Source organism: Drosophila takahashii, chromosome 2R (assembly GCF_030179915.1).
Source record: "Drosophila takahashii strain IR98-3 E-12201 chromosome 2R, DtakHiC1v2, whole genome shotgun sequence".
NCBI classification, from domain to species: Eukaryota; Metazoa; Arthropoda; class Insecta; order Diptera; family Drosophilidae; genus Drosophila; species Drosophila takahashii.
Genome location: NC_091679.1, coordinates 31,044,385 through 31,066,798, shown reverse-complemented (window position 1 = coordinate 31,066,798; position 22,414 = coordinate 31,044,385). Strand labels below are relative to the sequence as shown.

General features: G+C 37.8%; 8 protein-coding genes across 10 annotated transcripts; 5 read left to right on the top strand and 3 right to left on the bottom strand.

Moving 5' to 3' along the window:
• Positions 1 to 4,270: 4,270 nt before the first annotated feature.
• Positions 4,271 to 6,005, top strand: LOC108065063 (G protein alpha q subunit-like). The gene is made up of 8 exons (XM_044395778.2): positions 4,271 to 4,433; positions 4,500 to 4,684; positions 4,748 to 4,902; positions 5,050 to 5,178; positions 5,251 to 5,380; positions 5,433 to 5,586; positions 5,664 to 5,771; positions 5,882 to 6,005. Exons 1-8 carry the CDS (start codon positions 4,316 to 4,318, stop codon positions 5,962 to 5,964), a joined length of 1,062 nt encoding a protein of 353 aa, XP_044251713.1. The 5' UTR covers positions 4,271 to 4,315; the 3' UTR covers positions 5,965 to 6,005.
• Positions 6,006 to 7,322: 1,317 nt separating this feature from the next.
• Positions 7,323 to 11,006, top strand: LOC108065057 (G protein alpha q subunit-like). Its single transcript, XM_017152912.3, has 9 exons — positions 7,323 to 7,721; positions 7,801 to 7,985; positions 8,052 to 8,206; positions 8,323 to 8,451; positions 9,920 to 10,049; positions 10,111 to 10,264; positions 10,344 to 10,460; positions 10,525 to 10,811; positions 10,878 to 11,006. The coding sequence occupies exons 1-8, from the start codon at positions 7,568 to 7,570 to the stop codon at positions 10,605 to 10,607; spliced, it is 1,107 nt and encodes a 368-aa protein (XP_017008401.2). The 5' UTR covers positions 7,323 to 7,567; the 3' UTR covers positions 10,608 to 10,811; positions 10,878 to 11,006.
• A 506-nt stretch (positions 11,007 to 11,512) lies between these two features.
• Positions 11,513 to 14,341, top strand: LOC108065065 (G protein alpha q subunit). Of its 2 annotated transcripts, XM_070213014.1 has the most exons (9): positions 11,513 to 11,631; positions 12,155 to 12,277; positions 12,340 to 12,524; positions 12,586 to 12,740; positions 12,839 to 12,967; positions 13,100 to 13,229; positions 13,503 to 13,656; positions 13,726 to 13,833; positions 14,167 to 14,341. In XM_070213014.1, the coding sequence occupies exons 2-9, from the start codon at positions 12,160 to 12,162 to the stop codon at positions 14,247 to 14,249; spliced, it is 1,062 nt and encodes a 353-aa protein (XP_070069115.1). In that variant the 5' UTR covers positions 11,513 to 11,631; positions 12,155 to 12,159; the 3' UTR covers positions 14,250 to 14,341. The 2 variants fall into 2 exon arrangements, with proteins under 2 accessions (XP_070069115.1, XP_017008411.2); XM_017152922.3 differs by lacking the exon at positions 11,513 to 11,631 and having other exon boundaries at positions 12,042 to 12,277.
• A 55-nt stretch (positions 14,342 to 14,396) lies between these two features.
• muskelin (muskelin 1) lies at positions 14,397 to 17,965 on the bottom strand. 2 transcript variants are annotated; one of them, XR_011417876.1, is made up of 11 exons: positions 17,640 to 17,965; positions 17,326 to 17,538; positions 16,927 to 17,269; positions 16,730 to 16,868; positions 16,070 to 16,671; positions 15,798 to 16,016; positions 15,425 to 15,744; positions 15,214 to 15,370; positions 15,028 to 15,154; positions 14,660 to 14,973; positions 14,397 to 14,595 (listed from the first exon to the last, which is right to left on the bottom strand). XR_011417876.1 is itself a non-coding variant. In XM_017153027.3 (10 exons), exons 1-10 carry the CDS (start codon positions 17,831 to 17,833, stop codon positions 14,729 to 14,731), a joined length of 2,559 nt encoding a protein of 852 aa, XP_017008516.3. In that variant the 5' UTR covers positions 17,834 to 17,965; the 3' UTR covers positions 14,397 to 14,728. The 2 variants fall into 2 exon arrangements, 1 of the variants encoding a protein (XP_017008516.3); XM_017153027.3 differs by having other exon boundaries at positions 14,397 to 14,973.
• A 415-nt stretch (positions 17,966 to 18,380) lies between these two features.
• LOC108065055 (uncharacterized) lies at positions 18,381 to 19,157 on the top strand. The gene is given in 4 exon segments (XM_017152910.3): positions 18,381 to 18,458; positions 18,517 to 18,675; positions 18,725 to 18,903; positions 18,905 to 19,157. Coding segments are annotated over 4 exon segments (657 nt in total). The 5' UTR covers positions 18,381 to 18,392.
• A 274-nt stretch (positions 19,158 to 19,431) lies between these two features.
• Positions 19,432 to 20,082, top strand: spt4 (Transcription elongation factor subunit spt4). Its single transcript, XM_017153032.3, has 3 exons — positions 19,432 to 19,594; positions 19,648 to 19,810; positions 19,874 to 20,082. Exons 1-3 carry the CDS (start codon positions 19,526 to 19,528, stop codon positions 19,990 to 19,992), a joined length of 351 nt encoding a protein of 116 aa, XP_017008521.1. The 5' UTR covers positions 19,432 to 19,525; the 3' UTR covers positions 19,993 to 20,082.
• On the bottom strand, positions 20,004 to 21,265 carry Mvk (Mevalonate kinase). Its single transcript, XM_017153031.3, has one exon. It carries the CDS (start codon positions 21,263 to 21,265, stop codon positions 20,093 to 20,095), a length of 1,173 nt encoding a protein of 390 aa, XP_017008520.2. The 3' UTR covers positions 20,004 to 20,092.
• Positions 21,266 to 21,339: 74 nt separating this feature from the next.
• Positions 21,340 to 21,976, bottom strand: LOC108065125 (bolA-like protein 2). Its single transcript, XM_017153033.3, has one exon. It carries the CDS (start codon positions 21,884 to 21,886, stop codon positions 21,626 to 21,628), a length of 261 nt encoding a protein of 86 aa, XP_017008522.2. The 5' UTR covers positions 21,887 to 21,976; the 3' UTR covers positions 21,340 to 21,625.
• Between the last annotated feature and the right edge of the window lie 438 nt (positions 21,977 to 22,414).

The window sequence follows — 22,414 nt, the reverse complement described above, 5'->3', positions numbered from 1 at the left end:
TATCAATTCACAGCCCCTTTGGCTTCGCACCCAATTTGGTAGCTCCGAGTTCGGCTTGGCCCGTTTTGTATATCCATGGCATAATAGACACACTGACATATATATAGTTTTCCGTCCAATGAATTGCATCAGCAGCGAGCAGACAAAGTCTCCCATTTATTTTGATCCTTTTTCCGGTTTGGTTCTTCTGGAAATTCCATCTTAAAATATAATTCTATTTCGGCGGTTTCAATGATAAAAAATTGAGTTTTTGCATCCACGTACACAAACATTTTAAATTAATCGATTTCGGAATTATTTCTTAGCATTTTGTGCCTTTCCACAACCATGAATCACATCAAAAATATTTAGGTCAGGCTCCAGTAGGTACACAAATCACGAGTTTCCACCTGGTTTTTACCCAATTCCTGGAACCTGTGAAAATCCCCACACATTTATATTATCACCATGTGTGTATGGCCAGATTGTTTTGGGTTAAATGATTGGTTCCTTACCTTTATGATACGCACCGAAAGTCAGACAGTTGTATGTAAATATTTGGCAAAATACTCGCGGGGGAAATCGAAAACCTCCCGAGATATACCACATAATCGAGCATATGTATGTAACTATACATTAAACTCAATAAGAAACTATAATAAAATGAGAATTTGATAAAAATCATTAATGTATGTATTTTGTATTTTTATATACAATTTATAATTTTGATTACACTTACAATTGTTACGATTAATAACTAATATTACATGATAAAACCAAAAAAATGCAGAAGAATCTACTAGATATGTATTTCCGATATAGAGAAACCAAGTACATAATACACAAATCCGATGATTGCTAAAGGAATTTCAAAATATTGTAAGGAATTAAGATTAAACAAAGTAAACAAAGAAATTTTCTAAGCAACAAACTCAACCAGAACTGCAAGCAAAAGGGACAACAATTTAAATGGGAAATTTATGTATTTGTGTAAATCTAGAGTGGAAGGAAGGATAAATAAGATCCTTTGAGGGCCTGATACTCGATAAGTAGGGCCACGATTTTCAGATTATTGAGAATCATTTAGGAGTGGCATTCGGTGGCTAGTTTTTACTTTAACTATGTATGTAAATGAAAGAATGACCACATTCCACATAAGAAAGCTTGAAAAGCAAAAAACTATTGAACAAGAATCCCAAATGAAAAACTCCCTAAACGTTGAACACAAAACTACATTCTCGGTAATAAGAATGGCTAGCCGAATGTTTCGGTTAAAAAACCCTATAAACTCAGCATCCGGAAAGCTGTAAGAAATATTAGTTGTGAGTTCGGCATGTGGCATTTGATCGGGCGATATTAGGGAGAAATATTCGAGTCGCGTTTCTCCATTGCACATCTAAGCATATTGATACAAAGGCGTAAACCAGAAGCTAATGGAACATCCACTGGAACTGCACACAGACCCCCAAAGCGGAGACAGTCCAACATGTCCATGGGCCGACTATTGATAACTGTAGCATTTGAATTGATTGATATTGGACGGACGGGGTTTTCCTGGGTGTCTATACATTTGTCATACAAATCACATTGAAAACGGATTGTGTGCGTGGCAATTGTAACTAAACAAATTTTTTAGATAATTAAAAGTATCTATGTACACCTTAATATTAATGAAAAAACCAATATAATATAAATAAAAGTATATTGAAAAGAACTCTATTATTTTGGAAAATGTATTTTGTATGAGGGGGTCGTTACGATTTTTATATTCTTTTGCGACAAAATTTTCCCAAAAGTCTTTATATTGCAGCTAGTACATATTTCTGAACGAGCGGTACGAGATTGGACAAATATATCTTATGGCTCCCATAGGAATAATCAAAATAATATTATAACTTTGTTCGTTTTGATTTTTGACACTTAAACTTCGGCTTCCTTCCGCTTCGTAACTTTCTTTCTTGTTACGATATGTTGCCGGAAATGCCTCCCTATTTATTGATCATGGATTGGTGCTCCGTGGGAATTTGAGTTGAATTCCTGGTATTCACCCGGGTAACTGTGTGGCTACGCCATAAGCACACTCGTGAGAAATTAAAACCAAAAAGAACATTACACTGTAGATATCACTAATAATTTTAACAGCAACGAAAGATTGTGGGTGTAGCATGTGGGGCACACGCTTAATCCGTCTATTGTTTCGTCGGTAAAGGTGAATAAGGGTGCAACACTGATTAAAATATTCACTTGCTGGTAAAAAAAAACCTAAAAAAGGGCCAAGGATGTCTAATATTTTGGCCGATTTAATTTGGGTAGATCACTGGAGAAAATTTGTTCTGGAGAGAATGATCCTACACGGTCAAGGTCCAAAACGGAAAGGCCGAATGATCGCTATGCGCCAGTCAACAAGGCTTGCTTATCGTACATTTTTAGGACCACGACGCGTCTTTTCTGTGTTGTTAAGACGGATTTTTTGTAGGATTTTGTTCTGTCATTCAAATTGTGGCCGAAATTTTAAATTGTGGTACAAATTTTGAGAATGGGGAAAATTTCTGCGACAAGTTCCCTATTGAGCCGTATGTATACTTATACTTTTCAAGGAATTCAATATACCCTTTTAATCAACCGATAAGGGTATAATTATGAGTGCTCTTGCTTGGAGAATGGCTCTCTTAAAAACTTTATAAAGTAGTCCCCTCTCTTAGTAATTAGGAAATGGAATAAACTCATCTGAGCTCTACAAAAGCAGCCGGCCAGTTTTCGGTAACTCTCAGCAGCGTGCGGATGTGTTTTTGGGCACGCGATTGGGAAAGGCTCCTACCATTAAGTACTATAAAGTTACAAAACATGTAATAGATATTATTCCATTTAAACTAATCTGTAAAGTTTTAAAAATTAATCAAGGTACTCTATATGACATAAAAGTGGTTTTGAAGTACTTTTTACGCTCATTTCAAAGTCTCTTTAAATTATAATTCAAATTTGTTTCATGGCAGATGGTGGTTTGAGATATGAAACCTCGTATGTGTATGGAATATACAATGGATTTCGTCCCGCGTTGGGAAATCAGTTGATTATAGCAAATACAATTTGTATAATAATTTTGAGCAAAGAATTTTAACGCTTACAAAAAACATATCACTTGTGGATTAGACATCTGCATGAATAACAAAAAATACATATTCGAATTGACAATGTTCAAAATGAGTTGAATGAGTTGGAATGTGTAGGGAAACTGGCTTGAATAAATAAGTGTACTGACGTAAAACTCAGTCGAACCAGAAATGGTGATGGAAAACGAATCGAGTAAATGAGTACACGAACAACTCAGACGAATTTATTCGAATCCATTCGAGTTCTTACATGACGTCATAAGGGCAAAATGGAAAATTAAATTTGTTTTGAAATACTTACATAAATATTTGGTTTTTTGTCTTTTTTTTAAATTACAAATCTACCTTTAGTTTTAGCTCGCCACTGAATCCAACCATGCCATTTTCATATTTAAATCCTAAGAATTCGCGGACCAAGGAGGAGAAGTATAAAATAGTGTAGTGAAGAGGCAGAAAGGAATGGTCTTCCTTCTACCGCAAATCCTAAGAATTCGCGGACCAAGGAGGAGAAGTACAAAATAGTGTAGTGAAGAGGCAGAATGGAATGGTCTTCCTTGGACCGCAACTTCTTAAGAATTTATCTAACAAACTCCAGGATGACAATACTAAGAAGTCGCGGTCCAAGGAAGACCATTCCTTTCTTTATCTGTGGCGATAGAGGCGGATCTTTTAGTTCTGGGATATGTTCATAAAACTAATTGCTTTTCCATATTTTTTTTTTTTCTCGTGGATTTTTGCATGTGTTTTGAGTTTAAACTAAGGGGAGCTTGGTAATTTCGAAAATAAGAAATCACTAAGAAATACTTATTTATAGACATACATATATGTATATCAAAACAAATTTAATTTTCTATTTTGCCCTTATGACGTCATATAAGAAAATCGAATGGATTCGAATAACTCGTATGATTTCAGCATATTCAAATATGACTTTCTGTTTTTCGTTATCACTCGTTTAACTCTAGGCCTTTTCTGTCATACTCTATACGGACCAAGATGCAATCCATTCTAGTCATAGTGTGCTGAGCATTTACTCAACTCTATTCTATTCGAATGGAATCGTTTCAAAGCCTGTTTGATTCCAGTCATGCAGATGTCTATTGTGGATCTCAACTCGTAAAGGTTTGCCTACTGTTCAACTATTCTGAAATAAATATTTGACTCTTTGCATATTTTCTTAGATCAGTATAAATTTCAAGTATAGTATAAATTTCAAGTAAGTTAGTATGGAGTGCTGTACATCGAGGGAGACACGGGAAAAAAAACGCATCAATGAGGAAATCGACAAGCAATTGCGCCTGGATCAGAAAAGGGCGTTTCGCGAGCTCAAACTGTTGCTGCTGGGTAAGAGGAACCAGACTTAGCTAGGCCCAATGGTTTTAAAATTTGGAATCCTGTAATCCTTTCCAGGCACGGGCGAGTCCGGAAAGTCAACATTCATAAAGCAGATGCGAATTATCCACGGAAATGGGTACTCGGCCGAGGACAGGCGTGAATATATTACGTTGATTTTCCAGAACATATTCATGGCCATGCAGTCAATGATCAAGGCAATGGACAAGCTGAAGATTTTCTATGGTCAGGAAGAGCATAGCGTAAGTGAACCATTGTCTTAATCCTAATATGCTCAATTAAAATCAATTTCATATGATCCACAGGAACTGGCTGCTCTGGTAATGACCATAGATTATGAGACCGTAACCACCTTAGAAGATCCTTACTTAAATGCGATAAAAACGCTTTGGGACGATGCTGGCATCCAGGAGTGCTATCGTCGTCGCAGAGAGTACCAGCTGACCGATTCGGCCAAATAGTGAGTTATCCTAAGATTCAAACTGAAACACTTTTAAATTGGTATAGTTAATAAATTAATATATCTGAGGTTCGAACTGAAAAAAAGATATGTTGCAAAATGTAGCCCTAAATAATTCTATGTTAATAATTTTGGTGCTGTATTTAGCTACTTGAGCGACTTAGCTCGAATTGAACAGTCTGATTACTTGCCAACTGAGCAGGATATTCTTCGAGTTCGAGAGGCGACTATTAATATTCACGTATATCCCTTCGAATTGGATGGGTTTGTGTTAAGGTAAATCGTCAGCATAAAAACCCATAAAATTTTTATTAATTAATAATAGATAAATATTTTCTTCACAATTAGTATGGTGGATGTGGCAGGCCAGCGAACCGAAAGAAGAAAGTGGATTCATTTCTTTTCGAATGTAACTTCAATTATATTTCTGGCAGCGCTATCGGAGTACGATCAAGTCTTGATGGAATCTGAAAACGATGTAAGGTCAAAAGTCTTTGGTTTCTGAAAAGTAATTAACGATTTATTTGCAGAATCGAATGTTGGAGTCTAAAGCTTTATTTGGAACTATTATAACATTCGAATGGTTTCAAAGAGCGTCTATTATTCTTTTTCTGAACAAAATGGACGTTTTGGAGGAGAAAATAATGAGTTCGCATTTGGTGGACTATTTTCCTGAATACGACGGCAAGTGTACCGAACTGTACCGATTTCTAAAAACGCACGCAAGTTTCATTATTTTATTCGATTTTCTATCAAAACAGGCCCTCAGCAAGATGCAACAGCGGCCCAAGAGTACATACTGCAAATGTTTGAAGATGAAAATCCAAATCCTGATAAAAAAATATACGCTCATTTTACATGTGCCACAGGTAAGTTTGATAAAATTGTAATTATAGCTTTTATAAGATAATCTTACCATACCTACCCTGTTTAAAAGTGCCTTACAATACCTAATAATTATGTTTTTTTCCTTCTTTAGATACCGAAAATATTAGGTTTGTGTTTGCAGCAGTAAAGGACACAATTCTGCAATGCCACCTTAAGGAAAATAATTTGCTCTGAACTTGAATTTTGACTGCGATTTTAACAGAAGAAGATCATAAATAAAAAATGTACCAAAAATATTTAAAATGGCACGAAGGTTTTTAAAATCTTAGGTCCATCAAATCATAATTTTTCAAGTTGCATCAATTTGTCTTATTTTGTCTTAATAAATATAGGTAATTAAAATATTGTTTGCGTTAACAAGATGGATGGTTCCTTTTCCTACCAATTGTAACTAATTAAGTTTTAAAATACATTGTTCAAATAAATAAAAATAAACTAAAAGGCATATTTTAAAATTCCTTTTTTATTAAATAGTGTGTTCTGTAACTTTTAAATGAGGGTATTTTCCAGGGAACGAAAATAACTGTTATTGTAAATTTTTCATACAAAAAAATCACGCACTTAGAAGGGTCCTAAAAATTTTTTAAATACGCCACAACTTTTATTAGCCATTGTAGTTTACAAATCCGTAATGATTTTTATTTTTTTTGATTTTTATAATAAAACTCAAAAAATAACTGTTATTTTTTGATTTTTATGAATAACAGTTATTCCTTTGACATTTTTGAAAAAATGAAATAATTAAAAAAACATGATACCCGTGCTTTTTATAACTTACTAAAAATTTGTTAAAAAAGGCAACCTCGCATATTTTATACCTATATTTTTTTAAAATTTTGTTTACCCACAAAATCGCCATAAATCAAGTTTGAGTTTTATTTTTGATCACGACGAATAACTGTTATTTGTCAACTTTTATTATAAAACTCAAAAAATAACAGTTATTCTTTGAGTTTTACTTTACAAATCAGAAAATAACTGTTAAAGTGTGATTTTTAAAATAAAACTTATAACAGTTACGTTCCCTGGTATTTTCCAATTATAAAATAAGAATTTTTTTTTCCATTTTATAGTTTGGTTAAGTTTAGGTGTCAAATAAACTGAAAACTTAAACTTAAAATATATTTCTTAAAAAAAATAAATATTGTTTTTAAGGGAGATCCAAAGGAACTTAATATAAGCCCTGTATCGTTTTTCTTTCTTTTTCTTTGGAACCACCGAGTTTATGGTTATTGTAACTGTTTTGCCTTAGTTAAAAAGCTACATAAAGAAACTAACGGGCGAATTGGATATTGAATTCTGGTAGTGGCTGAGCACTGGCTGAGGGTATCGGGTTTCTAATCTTTAAAAAATCCCCGACCATTCCCCCGAGTGTGGACTCTGTGGAATTGCTTAACAAGGGAACTCGTGGCTTTATCAAGAGAACAATGCTCAAGCGTTGTAGGCTCTCTTAAAAAAGGGATGTGATAACACCATTTAGAATTAATAGAAAATAAAACCCAACTGTCGCTCAGTTTCCGGGAGTTCTCGGCAGCGAGCAAACATATTATTAAACGCGCGCTTACTCTATTTAATGAAAAAAAAAGGTGATAATATATAAAATCCCCTAAAATTAATATTGAAATCGCACAAAGCAGACTTCAAATAATTTTGTTTAATAATAATGTGTACATTTTAATGTGAAACAAAAGAGGACAAAAATATTGTGTATAACGATCACTTTTGACAATTTCTATTGATTGACTCACTTCTTACATTTTATACACATTTATCAAACATGGACAACATGTCGAAATATATATCTTGCAAGCTACTAGACTGCTGTGAATCAAATGAGATTAGGGAACAGAAACTTATGAACAAGTTAATCGATCTCGAGATACGCAAAGAAAAGAAAAGGACGAAATGCGAGGTTAAACTCTTGCTTTTGGGTAAGTGGAATAAGAAACATTTCATTTGTGCTTAACAGACTAAAATTATTGTTTTTTTTTTTCAATATAATATACAAAGGGACGGGAGAGTCCGGAAAGTCAACATTTATCAAACAGATGCGTATTATCCATGACAATGGCTTCTCGGAGACAGAAAAACTTAAATACATCAAACTGGTTTTCCAGAACGTATTTATGGCCATGCAGTCAATCATTAAGGCCATGAACCACCTGCAGATTTCCTATGGTCAGAAGGAGCATATCGTAAGTAAATCATTGGCTTAGCTTGTACCTTTTTGCTCAATCAGAAGAAATTAATATAATCCACAGGAACTGGCTGATCTGGTGATGAGCATCGATTACGAGAAAGTCTCCACCTTGGAGGATCCTTACTTGAAAGCCATCAAAACGCTTTGGGACGATGCTGGCATCCAGGAGTGTTACGGTCGTCGTAGGGAATACCAGCTTACTGATTCCGCCAAATAGTGAGTTTTCCGCTTAAAATCAAATAATATTTGTAAGGAAACAAGAAAGTACTCCTTACAACTATTTTCAACTTTTATTTCGTTCTTATTAAAATGATTTATTTTATGTTATTTAGCTTTTTGAGCAGCTTGGCTCGAATTGAAAAGGAGGAGTACTTGCCAACCGATCAGGATATCCTTCGTGTTCGAGTGGCGACAACTGATATTCATGAGTATCCATTTAATTTAAATGGCCTTCACTTAAGGTATTTTTCAAAAATTAGAGGTATACATTTTTTCGTCTTCATATTTTAATGGTTACAATCCGGCCCGTAAAACAGTATTTTGTACGGGAGTGTAGGGTAAGGTGACGAACGATTCGTTTTTTGAATGTAACTTTTCTAAAAATCAATAATTTTCAAAAGTGTAAACGCAGAAAGTTGCTTACATCTACTGAGCATATCCCTGTAAAATTCGGATTCGAAATTCCAATGCAGCCAAGTGCCACAGCGTTTGGCGTGAACCCTTCTTTTTTTGCACTTTCAAAAGTTGTAGGGTAATGTGACGAACGATTTGTTCTTTAATGTAACTTCTCCAAAAATCAATATTTTTTAAAAGTGTAAAAGCAGAAAGTTACTTACATTTACTGAGCATATTTCTGAAAAATTTGTATTCGAAATTTCAACGTAGCCAAATCCCACAGCGTTTGGTGTAAATCATCCTTTTCACAAACAAAAAAAAAATTTTTTTATATATAATTTACGGAAAAGTTATTTTCGATACGGAAAAGAAAGAAGTAATAAGAAAATACCGAAACTTACAAAAAAAAAAAAATGGTCAAAGTGCAATTTTTTAAATTAAAAAAAATTTTTTTTTGTTTAATTAAATTAAACTGACCTCACTATTAAAAACAACAATAAAACTGCAGCAGTAAATGTTATCTGGTATTATTATATTTTTTTTACAAATAATTAACGATAACAAATAAAGTTTTTGAATAAAAAAAGTTCGTCACAATACCCTACAAAAAGTTCGTCACGATACCCTACATGGTAGATTTGGAGCAAAAACGGTGTCACTCTCAAACGGCGCAAAAGAAAAAAACGCGAGGTACCAAAAACTGTTGATAAAGATCTCATGTATACGTGCATATATTTGCCTGATTTTATTTTTCACTCATCTTTGCTCTGGTACTGCTGAAACACAAGTAAATTGAATAGGTTTGCGCACCACATTTTTAGCGAAAATTACCTCACGAACAAATTACGGGACTTCTTATTAATATTACTGTAAATACATTGTCGACACGATAAGGGGAGATGACTACATTTATTTGGAATTTTTGTCGTGACGTCATATATAAGATTCGACGACTTCGTCACATACCCTACTCGTCAAATTACCCTACACTCCCCTAATTATTGTAATTGCCAATATTATTTTTTCATTATTGGTATTTGATTTTCAGTCAAAAGTTTAAAGTGAAGGAAAAATAAATTTGTAATATATTTAAATACAATATAAATAAACTAAATAAAAATGTTCTTAGTCAGCATGTCCGTCCATTTGTTTCTAGAAAACGGCATGAAACATTCCAAAATATTTTTTTCTATCGCAGTATATTCATAAGTAAGCGGCTAGTTCCGCATTGTTTCAGCTGTAAGCGTATTTAGGCTTTGACTTACCGAAGCTAACTTTCCTATTACTAATAATATATTTTTCAATATTGAATAGTATGGTGGATGTCGCAGGTCAGCGATCTGAGAGAAGGAAGTGGATTCACTGTTTTTCGAATGTGACAGCAATTATATTTTTGGCAGCGCTATCGGAATACGATCAAGTCTTGTTTGAATCTGAAAATGACGTATGGTTAAATATCAAATTTAAGATTCTCCAAAGTCAATAATAAAATAATTTACTTGCAGAATCGAATGGAAGAATCCAAATGTTTATTTAAGACCATAATTCACTTTGATTGGTTTCAAGATAAGTCTGTTATTCTTTTCTTAAACAAAAATGACTTGTTGGAGGAGAAAATAGAGCATTCACATTTGGTAGACTATTTTCCTGATTACGATGGTAAGTGTTTTGATTGACTTAATCTATGTGTTTTCGGTGCCACTCCATTTGTAACATTTAATTTGTCTTATTATCACAGGTCCCAAAAGAGATGCTATTGCGGCCCGTGAATTCATACTTAGAATGTATGATGACTTAACGAAAAGACCTAAGAAACCTGATATAACAATTTATCCACATTTTACCGTTGCCACAAGTAAGTAATATATAATTCGCATAATTACCAGACAAACTATTTAACTCTGATTTTCGTTTTCAAGATACGGAAAATATTCGGTTTGTATTTGCAGCCGTAAAGGACACAATTCAGGAATCGTACATGAAGGAGTTTAACATGGAATAAACTAGATGGATTTTAGCACATTTTTATTGTGTTTTTGATTTTGTAATCACTGATGTTTTGTATTCAAGCTAGGAATAGCTAAGCCTTCCAAATCAGGGATTTTTTAGCCGCTTTAGCTTATGTTATTTTGTTGAAGAACTATGTTTCTATACCTTTTAAGGAGCTATCGAAAATGGACAAATAGCTTAATTTTAAAATAAGTTTGTAAGACCTATTAAGGTTTTTATCCATAAGTTATAAATGTAATATAAATTAAAACTTATATTTCAGAGTTATGACGCGCTGATTATTACTAATAGAACAAAAAACGCTGTGGTCGAGTGCTGTAGGAGAATTATTCATCTAAATGAAGAGCAAGCGCGCTGAAAAAATGCAAAGCAAAGCGACTTTTCGATCGCGATTCCATGTTTTTTACTAATATTTATGTTAACGTTTATTTTTATTCTAATATACAATACTACTACGAATTAAAATGTGAATGTGTCATTCCTCTGTTTAATTAAAGCAAATAAAATAAGAGAGTAAACAAGTCGAATGCCCCGACTATTAGATACCCGTTACTCAACCATCTTTAAAACAAGAATTAACGACGATCAATTTTTTAAAATTTTAAAATTTGTACTATATTACTTTGGAAAAAAAAATGTTTGACAATCATGGCTGATTTTTAATTTTTATACATGTATGAATGTAGTATTCTCCTCCCGCACACTCAATGTGAGATTCGTCACTAAATGAGCAGCCCTCCGAAGTGATAAATAAGGCAGATTAACGCTAAGAAAACTGTAGAAAGCAAACTGTCGCTTAGTTTTCGGAAATTCTTTAGATCGTTCAGGCGTAAATAGCTCGGCTTGTGGCGATAGACTCGAATTTTAAAAAATTTTTTTAATCAAGTAATAAAAAAACACAACCCAAAAAAAAGAAACCCCTTTTACAACCAAATCTTACACTCGGAAGTCAACTAATTTGGTGAAAACTTAATACATTTTAATGTAAAAATAATAATTTAAAAAAAAATCGTAAAGTGAGTCATTTTTATTATTTCGTTTAAAATGAACATATGTGAATCATTACGGGATGTAAAAAAACTCCAATTGGTATATCGATGTCATATCGATATTTAAACAAAATGATGTTTTATTCATTTGTGATTCTATATATTAAAATTAAATTTAGAAACAAAATGTTATAAATTATAACATTTGCAAATCGCGGAAAGTCGGAGGTTCACTTCCTAGCGAGTGCAAGTGTGTTGAAATGCTAACAAACAGTTGAGTTAATGATACCAATTTTGACCTTGAGTCCCCCAAAAATTCTCACATAACCCGTAATATTTTCGACAAAAGTTCGGGACGACCTTGTATTTTTGTACGGAAGAATTTCAAAAGTCTGGTTCGTCCGATTTATAAACGCTCACTTATACAAAAGTGAAATGTCAAGCGACAACCAGTACTTGCTGTTTTTATAATAATCTAATGATCCACATGTGCAGGCCTATCTTAAATTAAAGAGTAACCTTTTTCTATGTTCTTGGATTGTAAATCTAGTAAGCATGGACTGCTGTTTGTCGGATCTAGCCAGGGAGGAGAGGCAGATCAGTAGGGAAATCGATAAGAAAATACGCCAGGACAAGAAAAACGCGCGCCGTGAGCTTAAACTGTTGGTCCTGGGTAAGTGGAGAAGGAATATGTTGATTACGGCTACATATTTTCCAATATTCCAATATTCCCAGGCACAGGAGAGTCCGGCAAATCAACATTCATCAAACAGATGCGTATTATCCATGGAAATAAGTACACCGATGGGGAGAGGCGTGGATACATCAAGCTGGTTTTTCAGAACATATTCATGGCCATGCAGTCAATGATTGAGGCAATGGATAAGCTGAAGATTTTCTATGATCAGGATGAGCACGAGGTAAGTGAGTCTTTGGGTACACAAATCGAAGATATTCACCAACAATTAAAATTGTCTACAGGAGCTGGCCGATCTGGTGAAGAGCTTAGATTACATGAAGGTTACCAAGTTCGAGGATCCATACGTGAACGCCATTAAAACCCTTTGGAAGGATGCTGGCATCCAGGAGAGCTATAATCGTCGTAGGGAATATCAGCTGACTGATTCAGCCGAATAGTAAGTTATGAATTAATTTTCTTTCTAAAAATCACTCAAAAATAAAACTAATTAACAATAAATCTAAAAAACTACTTAATTTCAAAATAAAAATTTAGTTTCTTGAGTGACATAGATCGAATTGAAAAGGCTGATTACCTGCCGACGAATCAGGATATTCTTCGTGTTCGTGTGCCGACATTAAATATTCTTGAGTATCCATTTGCTTTGGATGGCTATGTGATAAGGTATTTATGAAAAAAAATTTAATTGTTATAGTTGCTAATAATATTTTTGGCTTACCTTTGGAACATAGGATATTTATTTCTTATTTAAAAAGTTTATTATGATGAAAATAAGTTTATTTTTGTAATCAACAGAATGGTGGACGTTGCAGGCCAACGAAACATGAGAAGAAAATGGATTCACTGTTTTTCGAATGTGACTTCAATTATGTTTTTGGCAGCGCTATCGGAATTCGATCTCTCATTGGCTGAATGTCAAAATGATGTATGTTACAAGTATTTTAGCCTTATGCCAATTCTACCGGTAATTCCACTGCACAATGTACTTTATTAGTGTCCAACCACAGAGATGATCTGTCCAAAACTGTCGGTATATAAACCAGAAAACAACTAAAAAACTGTCAAACTTAACCACAAAATGCAAATATTTTTTTTCAAAAATCTCTGTATCGACACGGTTTTAGAAAACTGTGCTAGTGGAATCCGACTATTACATTCAAAAGTTTACCTACAAAATATTAAAATGTATTATTTACAGAATCGAATGAAAGAATCTATTGCCTTGTTTCGTACTATTGTATCATTCCCATGGTTTCAAAATGCGTCAATGATTCTTTTTCTGAACAAACAAGATTTGTTTGAGACTAAAATTAGGACAACGCATTTGGTAGACTATTTTCCAGAATATGATGGTAGGTGCTACGGAGAGCATATTTATTCTGTAAGCCTAAACAATTTTTTTTTGTCTTCTAATCAAACAGGTCCAAAACAAGATTCACAAGCGGCTCAAGGTTTCATACTGCGAATGTTTTTAAAAGTAAATCCTGATCCTGATAAAAAGGTGTATCCACATTTTACAGTAGCTACAAGTAAGTGGAATAATTTAATAAATTATAATTTAGAATAGAGTTCTTCATTGCTTTGGCTCGAAAAAGGTTTTGATTAAGTGATTGTAGTTTATTTTATGTGGCTCCGGCATGATGCTAAACAAGACTATCAAATTGGTAAATTGTTAAAAAGATACCAACATATAACATCCAACTTGTTTGTTTTGTAAAACATACAGTTGCAAAGTGCAGTTGATACGATCGGATTTTCCCTCAATAACAATTTTAATATCTTGAGTTAAATTTATGCACATTTAAATTTCTTCAATGTGCTTACAAAATTAGCTAATTAAGTATTCTCTTCGTTTTTTTTAGGTACGGAAAATATTACGCTTGTGTTTACAGCTGTTAAAGATACAATAATGGAATGGCATTTCAGGGATACTAATTTGGTGTGACCTAGATTTCGTTCAGCCCATTTTCCTTTAAAAATAATCTAGAAGACGAAGATCATATCCCTTTGAACTGTAACTAAACAAACTTGTTTAATAAAAAACAATTTTTAAATACCCCCTAATATTAATAATATTAATATATTAAGCATGTACGGATTTACAAAACTTTATTATTCCAAACTTATGGTTACATACACAATCGATTAAATTTAACACGTTTCACAAACTTTTCTTAATTTGTCTTAGGCTCAAAAACTTTAAATCGCGCTGCCCTCAGACGGTGATTCAGTACAAATAAACTATCACAATGAAATCATATTTCTGTCATGCTCTGCATTGGCCGTAAAACCTAATAATGGCGAACAAGCAAACTAAACATCACATTGATCAACAGTTAAAAACGAAATTCTTACACACTTAATTGCTAAATATATTCTTGGATGGGGGGGGTTCTATCAAATCGTTTTGGCACTTGGGCGTGTTCATATGACCACGAAGTCACTGAGGTTGCGTTCCGGTTGGACCATGCTTGGTGGCATTAGCTGCACCAGTTTGTTGAACAGGAAAGCTCGTTTGTTCTTCAGTTCGGCAGAGCACTCCGTGCGCGCTCTTTTCGTGCATGACGAGGAGCTGGGACTGGAGGCGGTCTCCGAGATGCCGGAGGAGATCAGACTTTCGTTCGATTCCATTGAAATATTCTCGGTGGCGGGGCCATCAGCCACCTCATCTGCACAATAAAAACTCAGTCACCTTGCCTCAAAAACCTTTTGACTAACGATACCTTTAATTTTGGCCGATACGTCAGGATCCGTTTCGAGATCTTCAGCATCAGCACACAGCGCTGGAGTCGTACACTCTCTTTCCAGGCTGTCGTGGTTTTTAAAGAGCAACGAAGCCAGTTTGTGAAACTTAAAAGAAAGAAAAAGGATATTACAAATTTAAACACTCTTGGTACTGTACAGCATACATTATTCAACTGCTCCGCATCGCTATGATCAATCACAGCGGCTATATGATGCCGTAAATACTGCATTGCCTTAAAGGGATCCTGGCGCGTCATCTCCTCGTATCGCAGTTTTCGCACCAAAAACCTACAGTGCTTCAGGATCTCGTCTCGTTTTGGTCTATTAAAAAAAACAGTTAAAATGTGCTACTTTCAGCAATTGTTATATACTTACTTTTCCAAGCGCAGCAGCCAGAAATCATCAAGTCTCAGTTGCTGCTGCTGACAAATTCCAGGATTTCCTCCAAACAAATAGTGCGTATTAGCCAAGTCGTCGTACACTAACTGGTGGGCATAGCGAGGACAGGGCTCCAAGGATCCATCTCCCTTGCTGGCTCCCAAGATGTTCATTCTGTTGATGGAGCTGGCATTCTGGCCACTGTGGCGACAGTAATATATCCTCGACCACTTGTGACTGCGCAGCGAATAGACCCAAAAGGAGTTCGATGCATCGATATGCTGTATATCACGGCGATCCTTAACCTTACTCAAGCTCTAGAAATATATAAATCAATTAAGGAATCTGTTACTCTGTCTTATGTGCTTACAGAAAATATATAAATCTCATCACGTTCACAGTCGATAGTAGCACGCAAAGTGTAGCCTGAAGAGGGTTCAAATTTGGCTTCGTTGCCGGCGGTGGTTCCATGATGCGGGTGCTCCTTGTTAAGCACGGATATGGCCTGGGTGTCTACGTCGTAGCTGAGGAACTCGTCCAGATCCTCCTTGCCTCGTTGCCCGCCATAAATGTAGAGTTTTCGATGTTTCTAGTGCAGGAAAATATTATAAATTCGCAGTTTTTAAAGTAAATTAAACCTACATTATGAAAAACCATGCAGTGAGTGATTCTGGACTTAATGGACATCACATCTGCCAGGGATGCGCTGGCGTGGTGGCAGTCCACCAGTATCTGCGCCCAGGTGTTTGTAGCTATGTGGTAGGAAAACAGCCCCGAATATTCTGGCTCTATCGCTCCCGTGGCATTGACACTGCGAGGCGTGAGTATTTTGCCTCCGAAGACGTAAATGGTCCGCTTATCGGCATCCATGCACATCTGGTGATCGTAGACAAGCTGTGGACCACCCACTTGGCTGGTATCGTCGCAGATCTGCATCCAGTTGCCGGCTCTCGTGTCATACAGGTAAAAGTCGCTCTTTATATAATCCGAGGTGCGAATCGAGTTGTCGAGGTAACGACCAAGCATGAATACATTTTCGCTGATGGGATCAAAGACCATTTTGTGGCAGGATCGCGGTGTGGGTCCATTGGAGAGCTCTGACCGCTCGCACAGCAGCGACCACTGATCATCGTCGATGTTGAAAACCCAAAGGTCGCTCAGATCCTGGTAGCCATCCCAGCCGCCATATAGATATATTAGTCTCTTTTTGGCATCGACCACCAGCTGATGACCTCCGCGGTTGCCTGAAAAGGCCAAAGTAAAGCTGAGTTTAGATATACATAAGTGGAAAGAATTACTAACCAGGCTTCATGTCGCTCTCTGTGTCCTTCAGGTGCCAGCTGTGCTTATAGTCCTGCTTGTGCAAATACTCATCCATCAGACCCTCGTCTATGCACTCGACTATGAAGCGCTCAGCCTTCTCAAAGTCTCCCTGCAAAACCTATAAAGCATGGATATCCTTAAATATAGATAATTCTATTGGTTATGATCCTGCCTACCAGGCACTTGTGGAGTTCGCTGATCAGCGGGTGCTCCAGTTGCACATTCGTCTGCTCCTGGAGCGCCCCGAAGGCAGTCATGTAGCCCTGCTGGCGGAAGTGCTTGAGGCACAGCTTGATGATCTCAACCTCGCGCAGCGCGTTGTAGTTCTTCATGCGGGCACTGGTGTACATGGGGTCGTCCTGGCCGTGCAGCTCGACGTACCAGATGCTGAAGTTGAACGACGGACCCCAGGAGAGCAGGGGCACGATCTTGAGGTACAGTATTGGCAGGTTCTCCGAACCGTCTTCGGTGAGGCAGCGCAGGTTGAATACTTCCGGAACGTTGTCGTTTTTCAGGCCACTAATGCGGGGGATACTAATGCTTTAAAAGGACAATAAGGGTTCCGGATAACCTACCCTTCGAGCAGCAGGACCATGTGCTCATCCTCCAAGCCCCCGTAAACGCGGAACTTCTTGATGTTGCACACATGCGACTTCTCGAACTTGCCAAACTTGATTTTCTTCACAATGGCGGGACGGCGCAGCTTCAAGGTGAGAAATTGCGGAGGGCTGTTCGTGTAGGCTGACCACCTGGAAGTTTGATCGTTGGGACAGTCCACCAGGACGTTTCTGCGAGTGGAAGAGAGTGGAATTTAGAAAGATGCGCATTTCACAATTACGAAATCCGGGGCATCCATTTTCTTTTTTTTTTCCTTTTGACTAGAACTTACTCGGGCAGATAGTTCGGTGAATAGCTGGAGTAACGGTAGATCTCAAAGTTTAGCCGCTCTGAGAGGGAAAATGGCTTCTGGCTACTGGTATTCGTTCCGGAGACCGGGTTTAATGAGGGATTCAGGGCCGAGGACAGCGCCACCGATCCGTGCGAGCTGTTGTCCGTGGGACTGGACGTCGAGGAGGAGGACATGGCGGATGAGTGTGTGGGGTTTGTGTTCCAACGGGTTCCTTGCGGCTAAAGTGTAACGGAGCTTGCTAGTCGCTGTTGTTACTTTTGTTTCCTGTCCGCTTTTCGGTGCTCGCCTGTTCCACACCCACAACAACCGCGTAACAGCTGATTGCCAGGGGCGTACGCGTGAGTTCATCGTGGGGTTGAAACTATTGGGACTTAACCCTAGATGGATTTACCTAGTTAATTTTAGCACATTTAACTTACTTTTAAAAATAAATAATTAAAAAATTTACAATATATACGAAAATTTATAATTTAATAAAATATATTACAAAATCTATGTATTAATTACATTATTAATTTTTTTAAAGTTCCTTAACTTTTTGTTCTTGAAAAGGGGTTTAACTGACCCCTGTGACCCCTTCGATATCCGCCCATGGTTGGCTATCGGTTATTGGGTTATCGCTTTCAAACTTGGTCACTCGTGAAATTAGGGCTTTTAATAAAATGAAGTTATTAAAATGTAGTTAGTGTTTGTTTTGGGTCGTTTTTGTAGTCATTTTTATTTACGCCGAAGATGGCAAGGTGGATTGTTGGGACGCATACAAATTTCGCCCTTTTAATATGCCTGGCGAACACAATTGTACGTTTTTAAACGTGAAAAACCCGAAAAAAGTTCAGATCTAACTATTCGTTTATAGTCCTTTTGCAGCGGATACTCTTACAAAATTAGGAAGAGTGAATGCATAGCTAATAAGGCTTATTTTAGCAATGTCTCGTGTATTTTGAAGCCATTAAACTGGACTCGGTCGGTGATGAACATGGATGGCGACATTATAGACGTTTTAACTGATATTAAAGTAAGTAAATGCATACATTTTTTCTGTTAATAACTTTGGAGATTTCTAGATGACGGTAGAAGTCTTCTATAAGGACTCTTCAAATCTTTATAAACCCTTTGCAGTCAAATTTAGCTTTGATATTTGCCAACTTTTAAAGAATAAAGCACAAAGAAATTTTTTGGAAAAATACGCTTTGAACCATTTGGAGGCCTGGACTAATGTAAACCACAGTTGTCCTTATATGGTACGTTTTAATAGTTGAAATTATCAATATCAAAATAAGAAATATTTTATATTTAAAGGGTCATTTGTTTGCACGCGACTTCCATTTGGATGAGATGTCTTTGCCTGCTCTTCCTCTTCAGGACTACAAAATTGCCTTTAATTTTTCAGGAGCGAAGCCATGGAAGCACTTGGGAGTAGTTCTTATCTACTTCGAAGTGCTCGAGGATTATTACAAGAACAAAAGGAATAAGCCACGTCCAAAATTTATTGATTGATTTTGTTAGAAATCTATTCTATAACTTTAAATTTGTTGTTAGATTTTTAGTAAGATTTCGTCTAAGTATCTTTAGATATTTAAAATAATTTTTGAATGCATTATGATATTAGCGGGGGGAAATGACTAGATGTTAAAAATCTGTTCACAATCTATGCTCAGTTTAGATCGAAATTCAGTTTTTTATTGAAATTTATAACCATCCCGATTAATTAGGATGTCGTGAAAACGTTCACGACAAATTTTGTCGGCTGTCACCGTCAGTTATCGATAACTTTCCGGCAAGGCACACATACGGTCACTTTAAAGTGTCGTGGCTTGGTTTTTTGTATAGTTTTTAGTTTTAAAACCTTTAATTAATAAATAACAATGGCCTTTGAAGCGATACCCAAGGATTTGCGAGGACTGCGCGCCTGCCTCGTTTGCTCCCTGGTGAAAGTAGGTTGTGCTTTCCCTGTGATCCGGAACTTTTTAATGTACCCCCTTTTCAGAGTTTTGATCAATTTGAGACTGATGGCTGCGAAAACTGCGAGGAGTTCCTGCGCATGAAGAACAACAAGGACAATGTGTACGATCACACGAGCAACAACTTTGACGGAATTATTGCCCTGACCACGCCCACCGATTCCTGGGTGGCCAAGTGGCAGCGATTGGGTAAGGTCCTTATAACTAGGGTTCCATGGAGAACTACTATCATATTTTTCGAATCTCCCCCAGCTCGTTTCACCCGTGGCATCTATGCCATTTCCGTTTCCGGAACCCTGCCGCAGTCCACTTTGCGGGACATGAAGAACCGCGGGATCGTCTACAAAACCCGAGATAGAAGCCAGCGTTAAAACAAACCCGATTGCCGTACAAAATACATGTATAAATCTTTATTTTTAAGTTATAACAAAACCACGAATACATACAATAGCAATACAAAACGATTCCGCATCAGTCATCCAGCGGGGCAACACGCAATCCTTCGCCACCGGCCGTCGTCACATGGACCCCGAAGCCCGCCGATTCGAGCTCCTCCTTGAGCTTCCAGTAGACCTCGTTGCACTCATAGTTATCCGGCAGCAGGACGATCACATAGCCACCGGCACCGGCGCCCGTCAGCTTCGAGAAGAAGCCCCGCTTGAAGGCGATGGTGAAGATCTGCTCCAGCTTCGGATGCGACACGCCAATGGCCTTTAACAGATCGTTGTTGATCTGGAACAGACGCTCCAGTTGCTCGAACTTGGCGCTGTCGTCCTGGGCATTGCCAAAGCTCTCGTAGAGCGGCACGGCGGCGGTGACCAGCTCCTCGCAGGCCTGCCAAATGGCCTCGATGAGCTGCGGGAAGGCCTCGCCCAGGTGACGCACCTTGGCCACAATGTCCGCGGTGCTGCGACTCACACGACTGTCCACCAGCAGGATGTTCAGGGGCTTCTGGATCTTCAGCGACTGGAAGCCCTGGCCCTTGACGTACCGCAACATGCCACCGTAGGTGCACACTGTGTTGTCCAGACCCGAGGGCGTGCCGTGGTTAACGCGTTCCGATTCGAAGGCCCAGCTGGAGATGAGAGCCTGGTTTTCCTCCGCCAAGTAGCTGTCTGCGTCGAAGTGCCCGGCCAAGATGAGAAAAGTGGTGGCCAAGGCGGCGCCAAAAGAGGCGGAGCTGCCCAGACCCGCGCCCACGTTCAACTGGCTGTCTACCTGCACCTGGAAACCGGTTTGCAGTGTCAGCTTCGGATCGCCGGGTGCGGAGAGTACAGCGCCGGCCAGCAAATAGTAGATGGAGACAAAGGCCCGCTGGGTGTGCTGCTTGGGTGCACTGCCTCCGGAGCGTTCCAGCTGCTTCGAAACCTCTGCACGAACGGCTTCCAAGAGTTTAGCTGTGCTATCCGAAGGATATTTGCTCCTGAACTCAGCCAGGAAGCCGTTGAACTCGGGCAACTGGATCTCCAGGGTGCAGTTGAGTGCCTCCAGCTGGAAACTTGCCACATGGCTAGCCTCCAGCTGGCGGAATCTCAGCGTAGTGCCCAGGCCCACAACGGCGGCGAGGGCGGGACGATGATAGACAACTGCGTGCTCGCCATGGAGGATGACCTTGCCCGGAGAATGGACCTGGAACTTGAGCATTGTGTGTATTCGGTGTTCCGTGTGACTACGGCTTTATCGGTTTATCAGCTTTTCGGAATTGTAATGCTAATGCCTTTGGAGCAGACGAGTACTTAAACTTTTATTGTTGTTTTTTATGTAACGTATGCATTTAGCGGATCATCTGCGTTGTTTATCTGTTAACTCCTGTAGCTGAGTGCCGATTCCTGTGCTTTCCCTTTCACTTTCTTTGTTCGACTGGCGTTTTTTTCGGGTTTCGGATCTCGTCACACGCAAAAGCGCAACTACCAACGAACGAACAACAGGTTATTGCGGCCCGCGTTTGTTGTTGCCTGTATGTGTATGGCGTTGTTATTGGAGTTTTGGCTTGGTGTGCTACTACTATTGGGCTTTCACTTTCTCCCACTCTTCGGGCGTGTACGATTTCTGGGAGAATGCATGGATTTCTTTCAGTTCTTCTGCGAGCGTCGAATTGACTAATCTATGTTTTTGCAACAGGGTCTTGCCGTTGAAGGCCGGTGTCACGATTACGGCACTGAATTTGCCACCACAACCATCCGATTCGTCTGTCACACTCACGTACTCCGCTTGCAGTTCCCTTTTGAGCTTCTCCTCGAGGTACTTTGAGTTGTATTTACTCATTTTGGATGGCGTTTTTTTTTTTTTAACTCGTGTGCTGAGGCAGGTGTGTGACCGTTTTGGGCTTCGGATGAATTCAGTATGTTCGAACGCCGGTAGGGTGTTTTTCTCAGTATCTGGCCCTTGGTAACACTCATGAATATTTAAAATAAATTGAGATCGTTTATTTATGGCTGTCTGATAATAAAATCAAACTTACTTAAAAGATAATTAACATTTTTCTATCACGAAAATCACGAGCTTTAGTTCTGTTACTAAGCACCGTTTTTAGTTCGCATAGTGAAGTTTACCTGGACTGTCTTGGTTTATACCCCTTATTTTGAATTTTTTACAAAGTCCCGTTATTCTTTGATTCTGTTTTTATATCAGTTTTAAAATTGAACATTTTACTAGACTAGTTTCATTGTCCCAACTATAATAAGCAGCATAATAAAAAAATAACGACAAATTCCTGCCTGTTATAAAGATTAATAGCATTACCAGACCTTTAAAAACTATTGATGGGTATAGCTATTTGGTACATTCGAAGAA

Excerpts from the sequence above, each read along its gene's own strand:
- LOC108065063 (XM_044395778.2), top strand. The coding sequence starts at position 4,316 with ATGGAGTGCTGTACATCGAGGGAGACACGGGAAAAAAAACGCATCAAT. Across the intron at positions 5,179-5,250 it reads TTGGATGGGTTTGTGTTAAG|TATGGTGGATGTGGCAGGCC; the intron begins GTAAATCGTCAG and ends CTTCACAATTAG. Across the intron at positions 5,587-5,663 it reads CTATTTTCCTGAATACGACG|GCCCTCAGCAAGATGCAACA; the intron begins GCAAGTGTACCG and ends CTATCAAAACAG.
- LOC108065057 (XM_017152912.3), top strand. The coding sequence starts at position 7,568 with ATGGACAACATGTCGAAATATATATCTTGCAAGCTACTAGACTGCTGT. Across the intron at positions 8,207-8,322 it reads CTTACTGATTCCGCCAAATA|CTTTTTGAGCAGCTTGGCTC; the intron begins GTGAGTTTTCCG and ends TATGTTATTTAG. Across the intron at positions 10,050-10,110 it reads TGTTTGAATCTGAAAATGAC|AATCGAATGGAAGAATCCAA; the intron begins GTATGGTTAAAT and ends ATTTACTTGCAG.
- LOC108065065 (XM_070213014.1), top strand. The coding sequence starts at position 12,160 with ATGGACTGCTGTTTGTCGGATCTAGCCAGGGAGGAGAGGCAGATCAGT. Across the intron at positions 13,230-13,502 it reads TGGCTGAATGTCAAAATGAT|AATCGAATGAAAGAATCTAT; the intron begins GTATGTTACAAG and ends TATTATTTACAG. Across the intron at positions 13,657-13,725 it reads CTATTTTCCAGAATATGATG|GTCCAAAACAAGATTCACAA; the intron begins GTAGGTGCTACG and ends CTAATCAAACAG.
- muskelin (XM_017153027.3), bottom strand. The coding sequence starts at position 17,833 with ATGTCCTCCTCCTCGACGTCCAGTCCCACGGACAACAGCTCGCACGGA. Across the intron at positions 17,270-17,325 it reads ATGGTCCTGCTGCTCGAAGG|TGGCCTGAAAAACGACAACG; the intron begins GTAGGTTATCCG and ends CCCCCGCATTAG. Across the intron at positions 15,155-15,213 it reads ATGCGGAGCAGTTGAATAAT|TTTCACAAACTGGCTTCGTT; the intron begins GTATGCTGTACA and ends CTTTCTTTTAAG.
- spt4 (XM_017153032.3), top strand. The coding sequence starts at position 19,526 with ATGGCCTTTGAAGCGATACCCAAGGATTTGCGAGGACTGCGCGCCTGC. Across the intron at positions 19,595-19,647 it reads TCGTTTGCTCCCTGGTGAAA|AGTTTTGATCAATTTGAGAC; the intron begins GTAGGTTGTGCT and ends CCCCCTTTTCAG. Across the intron at positions 19,811-19,873 it reads GGCCAAGTGGCAGCGATTGG|CTCGTTTCACCCGTGGCATC; the intron begins GTAAGGTCCTTA and ends AATCTCCCCCAG.
- Mvk (XM_017153031.3), bottom strand. The coding sequence starts at position 21,265 with ATGCTCAAGTTCCAGGTCCATTCTCCGGGCAAGGTCATCCTCCATGGC.
- LOC108065125 (XM_017153033.3), bottom strand. The coding sequence starts at position 21,886 with ATGAGTAAATACAACTCAAAGTACCTCGAGGAGAAGCTCAAAAGGGAA.